The 13,129-nt window shown below is 41.2% G+C and overlaps 1 protein-coding gene across 1 annotated transcript in view; it reads left to right on the forward strand.

Annotated features, from left to right (window-relative positions):
* The first annotated feature begins 782 nt into the window (after positions 1-782).
* EDIL3 (EGF like repeats and discoidin domains 3) overlaps positions 783-13,129 on the forward strand; it is a 392,540-nt gene continuing 380,193 nt past the window's right edge. Inside the window, exon 1 of the mRNA XM_008162007.3 lies at positions 783-849. Coding sequence (XP_008160229.1) covers positions 783-849 — 67 coding nt within the window. The remainder of the gene's footprint in view (positions 850-13,129) is intronic.

Below are 13,129 nucleotides of genomic sequence, written 5' to 3' on the forward strand. Positions count from 1 at the left end.
ATCCCTGGGGCGCGCGGGGAAAGGTACAGGCAGCCCAGGGATGCAGGAACTTCCGAGGCGGCGGCAGGTGCCAGGGTGTGGCTGCGGTTGTCTCCCTTTTCCAGCAGAAGGAGCCACCTCCGAGAGAGAGAGACAGACGGACGGAGACAGAGAGAGGGGGGACGGGGTGGGGGTGGGGGCGGGAGGCGGAGGGAGGGAGGGAGGGAGGGAACCAGAGGGAGGACCGGGGGCGGGGGCGCTGGGGAAGCCTGGGAGGCTCGGGCTCACACGCACGCCGCCTCTGTTTGTACACAGTGCGCTCCGCGGCCGGCTCGCCGGCTCCCCGCCCTCACGCTTCATTGTTCTCCAAGTCAGCAGCCCCGCCGCTGAGCCCCGGAGAGCAGCGCCGGCGGCGCCAGCGGAGCGGAGGACGGTCCGCGATCGCCGGAGAGGGTGACCTGGAGCCCTGGGCTCCCGCGCCCCGCCCCGGCCGCCCGCCGAGCCTCAGCTGGGACCCACCCGCCGCGGAGGCTGAGCCCCGCAGCTCCCAAAGCTCGCCCACCTCTGCGCCAGAGCGCAGGGAGAGGAGAGGAGAGAGCCCGCTCTCCGGCCACCCACTCTTCCTCGCCCTCTCCAAGAATTTGTGGAAGGAAGCGCTGCGGGAAGAAGACATCTTCCCGAAGAATTCGCTGTCAGGGGCGGGGTTGCTGCTTGCCCTGCGGTGCGACCTCGGGGACCGTGCCCCCCCCCCCCCACGGCTGCATCTCCTGACCGGCTGGGGCCAAGTCCCAGAAGAAGGGATCATGAAGCACTCGGTGGCCGCTTGGCTCTTGGTCGGGCTCAGCTTCTGTGTCCCCCAGTTCTGCAAAGGTGAGGAGTCTCCCCCGCACCCCACCCGCGCCGCCACCGCTGGGGGCAGGACACGGGGGAGTGCTCTGCCTGGCGCCGGAGATGCTCCCCTGCACTTGTCAGGGGTGGCGGGCTGCGCGGAGGAGGAGGAGGCAGCGCGCCCTGGGTTCTCCTGAAAAGTGCTCTTCAAGTCAGAGCAAGTGCGTGGGGTTGAGCAGGGAAGAGGGTGCGGGTCCGGAGGTGAGATTGAGGAAAGAAGGGAAAGAAGGGAGGCGGGAGGGCAGGGCGCTCTTGGGCACCACAGATGCTCACCGGGCCCGCTCGAACCCTCCCTGAGCAGTGCCGGCAAAGGACAGTGCTGTCCAGAGCCTGCCGAGGACACCGGGTGGGCATTTCCCGGGGTGGGACTGGGCTCATCTGCTTGCAAAGGGAAGTGGCTGGAGAGGCGCGGGACTGGGTGCCCCTGGGGTGCAGAGCTTTGGCACGAGGCTGGGCTGAGCCTTTTGCGACCCAAACCTCCCACTCGGAGTTTGGGCTGAGAGGGAGAGGGAGACCTGCCTGGCAAGTCAGTTCAGCCTTCTTCCTCCTCTCCATCCTCCACGGCAGCCTCGGTGTCAGAAAACCCCGGGGGAATCCACCTCTCCTCTAATCCCGGGGGCCTCACGCTCAGCTCAGCCCTCCCTTCTGCACAGGCTTAACTCTTGGAAATGGAAAATCAGGCGGTGCGAGATGACCCTCGTGTTCCGCGCAAGAGCGGAAAAGTTGTAAGAGCTGGCCTGGTGGTGCTTTCCATGATTTGTGTGAAATAAACCAGCCTGTTGGAAAAAAAAAAAAAAAAAAAAAGGACCAAGAGGAGTCTCCTGCTGAGTTGTGACTTCCAGGTCCTTCGCGAGGGGTCGCTTATGGATACAAGCCTTGGGCGGGCCCCCCGTCTCTGCACCGGTGGGGGCTGGAGGGGGCCTGGGAAAAGGGCAGAGGGAGCAGTGGGGTTCGGGATGCCGGCAGCCCCTTCTACAGAGTCCTCAGGCTGCTTCCCGGAGAGCTGAGTGCACTGCACGGTTTACAATGCTCTGCCTCTAAAAATGGATAGTTGGATGGAAAATGTGTTGACTAGAATTCATTTGAGGTTGGATACTGAATGAATATTCTGCACCATCCGTCCATGCACCCGGCCATCCATTTGTTTCGCAGGAAAATTGTGTGCTCTTGTTCGCCCACGAAGCCCGTGTCCCTGGCCACATGCCCTCCCTGCCCCGCCAGTAGCTATCTGCTGCCTCTCCTTCCTCGGCCTCCCTCCCGGCCCCAGAAGGAGGCTATTTCCCCAGCGGGTGGGCATGTGTGTAGGTATGGACCTCGCCTGCCTTTACCAAGTGCCCTTCCAGTGATCAGGCAGAGGCAGACACTCCACTGAAGGCTGCGGAATGGCAATGGCTCTGTAGTTGCTCGGTTGAGTCCCCAGCGATACGAAAAAGACTGTGTTCCCACCACCAATATTTTCCCTTTCTCTTATTTCCCGTCTGAATTGCTTTTGTACTTTGATCCTTTAGCTGGAGGGAGGAAGGGGGAGCTGCAGGCACTCCGTCTTTCCTCCTCCCTTCCCCACCTCCGTTCCTACTCCAAACAGGAAAACACACACCTTCACCCACTCACACGCACCTCCAAAGGTGCCACCATCTGCCCCAGCCCCGAGGTGGAGGAGACGGCGCCTTTGGGGTGTGGGGCCGCTGGGCCACTGTAGCCTTGTTCGGTCCTGCTGAGGAGCCCTGGGCAGGATGAGTCCCAGCTCCCTGCAGCCCAGAGCTCTGCCTCCTAGCTACCAGGGTTGGGGCACAGCTTACCCCGCCAGACCAACCCACCTTGGTGAGGTTGCCTGGCCTCCCCATTCAGGCTCCTAGACAATGCCAGCTGCTGTGCACTCCAAAATCTTCAGTAGGTTTCTCTTTTTTCAGCCAGCCTGTGGGGAGAGGGAAAGAGGGATTTAGGGGGAAACACCATTTTCCATGAGCAATTTATGTTAAACTTGCACATTTCTACTTATTCTCCTTCAGCCCTGCAGAAGGCAGAGTGTAGCTTGCATGACAGCTCCAAACCATTAAACTTTGAACAAAGTTATTAAGGTTGGTGCTAACACTTAGAATTTCCCTGCACCTTACCCCCCTCCCCCCGCCACACACACACACACACATATCATTTATCCAATGTATGCCTTTTAGAAATTGGAGTTTCCCTGTGTGGGTTGCAATTTCCGTGCATTAATGCCTGGGATTTGATAAGAGCGTGTAATTCCTTTTATTATTTTTATTTTAAAATTAAACCAATGGATCAGTCAGATTGAATATTTTATTAACTCTTAAATTATTCATGGTTATGGGTTGCTCTAAAAAATCCAATAACATGCATACAGTTGCAGCAAGCACGTGACGTCTTATGCAATCTGTCCCTTTGCCTGCAGTTTGTGCTTGAAGTCTTTAAGCAAATGGCACTGTCTAAAAATGTCTAGACATTTCCTAAATACTCTGAATCATCGGTATTTACATTTCCTTTTTTAAATAAATGGCGATTTTTAGTTAATTCTACGTGAAAATAAATTAGTAGCTGAGCAATCTCACTGGAGATAACAACACTATGCTTCTATGATTATACTAGTATAATATTTATGCTGAAATAAGTTTTTTATGTGTTTAAAAAGTATTACATATTAATGTCTTTATTACCTAATTTACATTTCCATTAATTTTATACTTTAAAAATACATGCTAACTTTAGATTCCTGTTGAAACCTTTAAAAATAATTTTGAGATGTTGAAGTAATAATTAAGGGAATATTAAGTATCCTGTTGTGACTATTTCACACTAATGCAAAATCTTGGCCATGTCATCCACTCTCATGGTACAACATACATCCCCTCCCCCCCCCTTTTTGGGCATGAACATTTTTTCCTGAACATTATTGTTGAAATATTTCCTTAGAATTGAAATGCATTTTGTTTTAAATTTATATGATTTTGGGAAAACATTTATAATAATACAAACTAATGGTTAAAAAAATTGAAATGGTCTATTCTTCTCTCTAGGGTCTTCAAAACCAGGCAAATGTATAGCACTTCTCAAAATTAAAACTCTGTTGTGTTTTTCTCAAATATTTTAAGATAATTATTGATATAATTGACATGTATTCAGGATTTATGATATTTTTAGTGTTGTTAATAACATTGCTGGATACCTGATTTCTCCTCGCAAAATTATAGCAGTATAAAGTAAAGGGATAAAGTATACATGACTAAAATAGCTTGGTTACTCACAACCATTACAAAATATAATAGTTTTGAGAGCCTACATTTGTAGCCCAAACTCCTAATTTCACTGATATTAATTAAGATAAAATGTTAATTAGGTAATTTTTAAAACTTTTTATCTTTTGCAGGATTTTGAATGGGATGGACTGTATATGTTATCATTTGTATACTGTTTTAAAAACTTGCTAGATTCAAGTTTCTAAAGCCCAAGAAACTAATTCTGATATTTGTTGTTCACTGAACACACTTGCAGGTGCAATATCATGGGGTATGATTTATGATGTAGTAGGTTCATTATGCTGTATCCTGGCCAAAACAAAACAAACAACCACAGAAATGCAGGATTCAGAACGCAGCTCAAACCAGAGTAAATCAGAATGAATAGGTAGTGAGTAACAAATAAATTTTGCAAATATGTAATCAATGGTATGGCTTCCATCACAGCTAATAAATTTGCTCTTTATATAGTTGAGTTTATTTCCTAAGTAGTTTGCAAACTGGCATTGTGTGTTTGTGGCAGGGGAAACAGTAGAAAATCAAAGCCAAGCCATTCTATCATTCAGTTCTTATCTGCATCTTAATGAAGATGCCTGGTATGTTTTCCTTTTTTAAATCATTGCCCATGTAATGACTTCAATATCTGTTGGTTAATCAAAGCAAACAAGTATTTATATGCAAAAAGTCAAATGAGTACTGAAAATTTTCTCATAGTTATGTGATAATGCTAGAAATTAAGTAAATACTTAAACTGAATGAATCACCACTTAATTGTCAATTAAAATACCTCCAAGAAGTCTGATTTGAGAGAGTTGTGGAAGGAAAAGTAGATTGGGATAAACTCTGCCCTTGCCAGCAGGTGTCAGGATAATCAGTGAAGATCTTTTCAAGGAAAGCTGGAGAAAATAAAAGAGGTAAACTAGTAAATGCTAATCTGCAAATCCACATAAAGATAAAATGTTCCACACTTATTTTGTTATATGAAGGGCATATGAAGTAATAGGTCAAACTTAATTGTATGAAACTGATGTTATTAGTTAGTGCTCCCCGGAAAAAGAGAGGACCCACTGCTTGTACCGGGGGACTTGAACTTGGAAACAATGCTGCTTTCAGTGCCACAAACAAGCCGATGTCTAGGTTAAACTTCTATATCTCAGGGGTCTCCTGAGTACACTCAAAGGAAATGCTTACAGATTTTATGAGGTGCTTACAGCAAAACAATTCTTATTGAAATGTTTGGCATGCTTTTAAGCTTGTTCTCCATACCAACTGAATGTATTATGAATAAAAATTCTGCTATAATGACTTACCGCTATATATTATACATATCTATAGTACTGGTAAGAGATAACTGCATATCCTTTTCTATCACAATAATGAAGTGTATATTTTCTTAGAGTTTGCAAGTATCTAAATAACATAAGTCATGTGCCCAAAGGAGACTAAAGGACATGAAAAGGTTTTATTACCCACTTCAGCCCGTATGAAACCTTACATATGTGCCCATTGTGTATCAAGTTGTCAGTCAGCTGACATCACTTATTTGTTTTTAATTGATCCTTACCTGATAACCTTTTCTTCTGGCATCTGCTGATATAGCCCTTAAAACCAGGTTACAGATTCACCATAACACCATTTCTACAAGTTCTCTCAATATTTTATACAGTCGCTGACACCACGCAAACAGTCTGTCTCCAGTGGCATCTTTTCTGTCAGAGTCCTCCTAAAATAAAAATTCTTTCTATCCCTCTCCTTTTTTTCCCCTCCTCCCCCTTCACACCCCCAATATTTCCTTGCTTGATAGCATCTCTAGGGCATAGTATTCACTATAAAATTCTGTCATCATTCTTAAAAGGTCGCAAATCTCCCAAACTAGAATTTGCAATTTATTCTCTTGTGAAGGGGGAAAAAAAAGATGACAAAATGAAGCCTCTACTACTAAATCCTGAGGTTTAAAACATAAATGGAAATAAATTAGGATCTGAATTACGGAGCAACTCAGGATTTCACACCTTGGTTTTGAAACGGAATTTTTGGACTGGAACATGCGGTGTTCCCCTGGGCAGACTGGTTCCTGGGTTCTTTGTCCGTGGGAACCGAAGAATGACTTCGAGGACAGAAGGTGGTATAGCAAAGGTGGAAATTTATTAAAGAACAAGTACAGACTCCCACATGGGGAGGGGGAAGAGTCCCACTGAGTCCCTGTTTCTATGGCTTATAAAGGCTGTAGTTCTTGGTGCCTTGATATCCCCTCTGATTGGTCACTATTCCTTGGACTGCTTACTATAGTAACTTCTGAGCTCAAAGGTTGAACCTCACATGGGAGGTCCCCCCCTCCTTATTGTATCCCTATTTCCTTTGGAGTTTCTTCTCCTTCTGGATGAAGGGCTTCCTTCCCTTTATTTTGTAAATATAGACCTTTTGCTGTTCCCAGCTCCCTCATTCTATGGAAATGTACCTGTTGCAGCTTTTCAGCTTCCCTATTCCAGAGGTCTGCCAACTTTTCCAACCTCAGTGGACCACAGGTTGGCAATCGCAGCCCTATTCTATGGAAATTACCTTCTGCTGCTCTGCAGCCCTGTGCTTCTTCCATGGTCCTCTTAATTTCCTAAATTCTAAAATTTCCTAAATCTGTCCTTATCACCCCTAAAAATTCCTGTTTCAGTTTGATCCCAGTGACCTGCCTAAATCTATCAGCTGGGCAAATATTTATATTCACTGTGCTTGTAGTGAAGTTTTCTTGCTTTGCCTGTACCACATAGCTAAGAACCTAGAAGAAAATATCAAAAAATTCTAATCACCTCAAATAGATACGATATTAAGGTCTTAGATCATATAGAGGAGACGGTTGCTCTTGGTTTTTAAGTTCCTGAGCTCTCTTTCAACTAGATCCAGAGAATGAAGGGCATATGAAGTAATAGGTCAGACTTAATCAGAGCAATAAAAGGTGGCAGCTGATACAGGAGACTGGAAAAGTATATGCAAAAGCAGTGATAGCTTGCAGGGTAAAAACCTGGTGACATTTGTTGGGGGGTGGGTTTGGCTAAATTTAAAGGCCGAAAAGCATCACTGTGTGAGAATATCATAGCATTTGGGGCCAGTATTGGTCTTGCATTCTAGACACAGACTCACTGCAATATGTTTAATATTTTGCAGTACAAAGGCAGTAAAATGTATGCATCATTGAAGAGATTTTGTAAAAAGTGTTTAAGCTTGAAAACCCGCCTAATGGTGAAAGAGACAGAACTCTGAAGAATTTGTATGTTTGAAAACTTTGTTTTCCCATCATGCCAGAGAAAATGTTATTATATATTTTGTATTGATTTTTCCCCTACAGTAATGAATGAAGGTATCACAAAACATATTACTCAATTTTGCCCTAAGTGGTTTGGCTCAGTGGTTAGAGCGTCGGCCTTCGAACTCAAGGGTCCCAGGTTCGATTCCAGTCAAGGGCATGTACCTTGGTTGCAGGCACATCCCCAGTAGGGAGTGTGCAGGAGGCAGCTGATGGATGTTTCTCTCTCTCATCAATGTTTCTAATGCTCTAGCCCTCTCCCTTCTTCTCTGTAAAAAACCAATAAAATATATTAAAAAAAAAAAACAAGAAACATATTACTCAATTTTGTAGAGAAGAAGCGGACCTCAGAATGCAGATAAAATGTCCCACACTTATTTTGTTATATTTTAGAAGAAAGCGTACTGTTATTTTGTTGTGAAATATGCATTATTATATTGATAGTAATTGCGTAGGATTTGTTCAACAGAAGATTTAATAGTGCATGAAGCAGAATGGGAGATTTTATGTACAAGAATTTAAGTGAGGGTTTTTAAAGTACTAAAGCACTTTTGAATGTGATTATTAATATGGAGAAAGATTGACTCTAGATCTTAGCTTTACTTTTTCAATTTTTTAAAACAAGCCTGTATCAAACTGATCTCTTTAAAAATAATTTAACAGTGAATAGTATAATATAAAATAGTATAACAGTGAATAGGTGGGAAGGCCAAGGTTTTAATCTCTTGTTAGATGATATTGTGCTTGATTTGAAGGTAATATCTTTAAGGTTTATGCTTGCTATTTGATAAAGTCTTTTTTTTGGGGGAATGTAAAATAATCCTCTTAAATCTCTTCTTGTACTGAGGTCACGATGAACATTTACATTCTACTGATACTGGAGATTATATGAAGACAACCAGGGTAAAATGGGCTCATGACTCTTGAGCAGAGAAGACTAGAATAGTCAAATGAACATTGGAGGATATTTGTATTTGAAACAAGTTGACAAATCTCTCTTGGTAATGGCAAACAGTCTCCCACCTATGTGTCTTCTCTCTGTGCTCACACCTTTGATGCCATTCTGTCCTCACATTTTTCTCTCCAAATGTGCATTGAACTCAGATTTTATTCACACTACTTTTCCTGTTTGTTTATCCACCTTTTTCCTTTCCATAGTTTAACTTTGGCATTGTAGACACAAGCTTTTTTGAAATGTTGTATACAGACAAACAAAAAGCAAATTACCATTCAAAAATGCTTTAATATTTATATGCCAAGTTCTTGTTTTTATATTTTGTGTTTCCTACAGAGCCAGGGCTTAGAACAGTATCAGGCAAAACAAACAACACAACTAAACAATGACAACAAAACCCCAAAGATACATTCTGTATATTGAAATGAATGGAGCTACCCTCTCTCCCCCAAATCAGTGTTCCTTAAATATAGATACATTTTAAACAGCAGTATATCTTTTATTTTAAAAAAAAAATAAACCAAAAGTAGTTTCAAGAACTTTGTTTTTCAGTTTTTATAATCCGTGTTGTAGATGCACCTACTTTGAAAATACTGCTCAGTGCTCCTGTGAGAGCTTATTTAAGATGCAATGTTAACGTACAGGCATGCTATGGAGTGCTTTTTATGTTCGTGATGCATCACCATTTAAAGAAAAGCTAACACTAAGTGATAGATTACTTTGTTAGATACAAAGTTCTGACATTTCAGCTAATTTTAATTTTGACTTAGAAATTTTTCAGGTATCAGTTTCCCTTTTCCTTTCTTCTCTTTACCTGGGGACTCCCACTATATCAGGTTAAATATTTTGCTAGACAAGTTAACAAGGGGCATTCATTCTGATATATTTATAAGTACACTTATTAAGTACAGTTAATAGTATTTATTGAGTGCATGCTATCTGTTCTGTCTTTGTTTCTCACAATAAATCTGAGGCAGGTATTATTATTTACATATGAATGGTATAATGAAGAGACAGAGAGGTTAAATAATTTCCTAAGAGAACATAACTACTAAGTATCTTGTTAGAATTAGAATCCAGTTTAAATCTAAACCTGTAACCTTAACTGCTAAACCACTCTGTGTGACACATTCTGTGTGTCATGGGTATATTTTGTTAAATGATTTTATTACTTATAAATCACACATTATGTCTAATTATTATGGTAGGTTATTTTGAAAGGGGTAGATTATACTTATTCTCTTGGGGACAATGTTTCTTAATTTTTCAAATTTAAGTTGGTAAAATGTCATACTTTTCACATTCAGAAATAAGGGTTGGAGTATATATACTCTGATCAGAAAGAGGTAATGTGTCTTTCACAATAATGTAACACTAGTAAGAATATGGAGATGGGAGAGATGAGAGTGCTTAGGAAGTGATTCAAAGCACATTGTCTTCAACATCTTGCTACTCAGTTTTGTTTCAACGTGGTTTTTATGATTTGTTTTGGTTTTCTGGGCTGCCAGTGCTCCTCAGCACAACTGTTGTGATTCAATAAGATGTGTAGAGCTTGCTTTCTCTGTTGTTTTCAGATACATAATGTAGGCCAAAGTGATCTCAAAGGTTAACAAGGTTTTTATTTCTGCTGATTTAATGAAGGTTTTTAATTTGCCTCACATCCAGTCCCCATTTAATTTGATTTCTATGTAATTTATTAAGAAGTTTTAGGCAAACAAAAGCACCAAAGAGTCTCAAACCACATCAGCTAGAAAATTACATTTTCCAGCTTATTTTAAATAATTACTTAACCAAAATATGGTTTATTTTTTTAAAAACTAAATTGGGTTAACTTGAAACATTTTATAAAATAATGAAAATTGTGTCATCTAATAATAGATCATCTTATTAATATATTTTGTATAGCTGGTACAATATTTAATAGTTGAAATGGACCTCCAATGTCTTGTTGTATTTATTTCCCAATAGTAGTAGTAATAATAATATTAATACAATAGTTAAAATTTCTTAAGCATTTCATATTGTTATTCTAGGGAACATAAGCAGAGAAGGCATTCTTTTTTTTGTCTTTTTTTTTTAAAAAATCCTCACCTGAGGACATGTTCATTGATTTTTAGAGAAAGGGGAAGAGAGAGATAAAAACATCATTGTGTTGCCTCATGTACATGCCCCCTGCCTGCATCTACCAGGGATTAAACCTACAAACTAGGTGTATGCCCTGACTGGGAATCAAACCTGTGACCTTTTGGTGTACAGGAGGTCACTCCAACCAGCTGAGCCTCACTAGCCAGGTCCAGAGAAAGCATTCTTAATCTCATTTAACATACAAGGAACCTGACTTTCAAAAAGTCACATGACCTATAATTCAGCATGACCTGTAATTCAAGCAACCAATCACAATTTGAACTTGACTCTACATGTTCTGATTCCAATTTATTGTTTACTCTTTTCTGTTATACCACTTTGCTTGTGTGAATTATAGTTGTGTGTTTTTTCTCAGTTCTTGGACTCACAAAACGAGACGGAGAAGTTGGTGTACTGCTATATGCCCTTTTGAAAAATATTTCAAACGGCTCCTCAGCCCAACATTAGCACTTTTTTGCCATCAGCTTATACTACTTCCTTTCCTCTTGGAAGCCCAAGTAACCATCATGATATCTTGAACTTCCTCAGTGACTTCAAAACCTTGTTTCTTCTCTAATATTTGTTCCCTTAAAATTTTTAACACATGAACTTGTGACCCTTGTAACATCCTGGTATTAAACTTCATGGAAGTTCCCAACACTAATGATCCCCATCTTCATTTTTAGGTACCTACAGGCAATGCTATTTCTTAGATTTTCTTAACATGGGAGTTGTTCAGGTACCAGTACTTTAAATTCCTCAGACTTTCCATCTCTTAACAGAATCTTCTTTCTACCTCTTCTTGCCTTTATTTCTATTGAACCCAGTCTTGTCACCACTCTAATTTCCAGTCCTCCGTATCCCTCTTCTTTTCCAACCTAGTCTCTGTGGCAATCCATTTTAAGAGATATTTAACTACTTATGAATTTTTCTGCTGTGATGCTTTTACCTTTTCTGCTTCATTAATTTCCAAACTAAGGTAGTTTCCAAAGTCCCTTTTCCATTTCTGACACCAGAAAAGTGGAGTGCTGTCAAAAGGTAGTAGGATCCACTGGAAACCCTGGTGGAGCTAAAAGGTGAAGTTGGTGTCATAAAGGAAACGGGCAATAAAGATAGAAAGTAATTGTATGATGAGTAAGATTATGGGGGATTGAAGTAATTACACTGGAGTCACAATTATTAATAGCTATATATTTGGGAGTATGACCATAGGAGTAATGATTGAGGGAGGGTAGAAGATCATTGGAAGAAAAGAGTCAAGACACAAATGGCCGGGTTTTGGAAAAATCATCTATGTGGGTATTGAAATTCCCACAAATTATGCCAGGAGAAATGTTGGAGAGAATGACAGTGAACCAGGAACAGAAATCTTCAGGAATGAGGGCATATGGTAAAGAAATCAGAAGATAACTATAATAAAGTGATAGGTTTGGGGATTAGAGGTATATGATGTGAGATTAAAACTGTGTGAGAGAACCTTCAGGAAGTCTCACTGAGGAGCAAGAGGGACCTATGCCAGATCGCAGGTATAAAGGCTATGGGAGAGAAACTAGTATTTAGTTAAGAGGGCTACAGGGTAAGCAGTGACCCAGGGGAGAGCTGAATTCCTTTAGAGCAGGAACATATACTAGCCCAGTCCCAGGCATCATGTTCTTTGAAGGTCCTCATTCTACAGGGTTTAATACATTGAGCTCATTATAATAATTGATATGTCTCACTAAGAGGAACACATTTCAGCACATAAAATATGTTTTTGTATACAACAGCTCTTTTAAACCTCATAACTACCTCAGGGGTCATTATTTTCCCCCACTTTACAGATAAGGAAAAAGACAGAGAATAGAATAAGTGATCTGCACTAAACACACACACACACACACACACACACACACACACACACAGAAAAACAAAACAAAAAAACTAGGTGTTTGTCTTATAGACGGAAGTCCAGGACTCTTTACTATAGCACAGCTTTGGGAGGATCCCTTCTACTTTAAAGCTCAACCGGGGCTAGGAAGATTTCTGCAGTTGTGCCCTGACCTACTTTGGCCTATTCAGACAGGCCTCTAGGTAGTATTTTGAGGTCTGCATAGTTTAGGTTACTGGGAATGTCGATGTCTGCTTGGTGGCCTTAATCCTTGCCCATGTTTGAATTGCTTGTGGTCCTGATTGAAAAACAACATTATTACTAGGGGAATATTTATTTTTCAGTTTTAACATACTCATAATTGTGCAACCTATTACACAAAGAATTCTTTTTCCTCTAATTTACATGTTTCAAATACTTGTAAACCATGATGTTTCTTCTTTAGTGTCTGACATGCTAAAGTCATACATTTTTTTCCCTTTAATCTGACCTTGTAAGCCATTCCTTTCAACATTTTAGTTGTTTCATTTGCAATCTGTCCAAGTAGCCTACATATTTATTCAAGAGGCTTGGGAAAATCTCAACAAAGAATTCCAGGGATGTGTTTCCCTAAATAATGCCACACACATTAGTCTGTACATTTTATTTTGCAAATATATTTTTAATTTTTAATCTGTTGCTTTGCTGGTTATGGATTTCTATCAGAACACCTTTTTCCAAATAATACTTGTCCATGTCTTTTTTTCATGACTTTATTTTATATTTCT

Source organism: Eptesicus fuscus, chromosome 4 (genome assembly GCF_027574615.1).
Source record: "Eptesicus fuscus isolate TK198812 chromosome 4, DD_ASM_mEF_20220401, whole genome shotgun sequence".
NCBI lineage: Eukaryota > Metazoa > Chordata > Mammalia > Chiroptera > Vespertilionidae > Eptesicus > Eptesicus fuscus.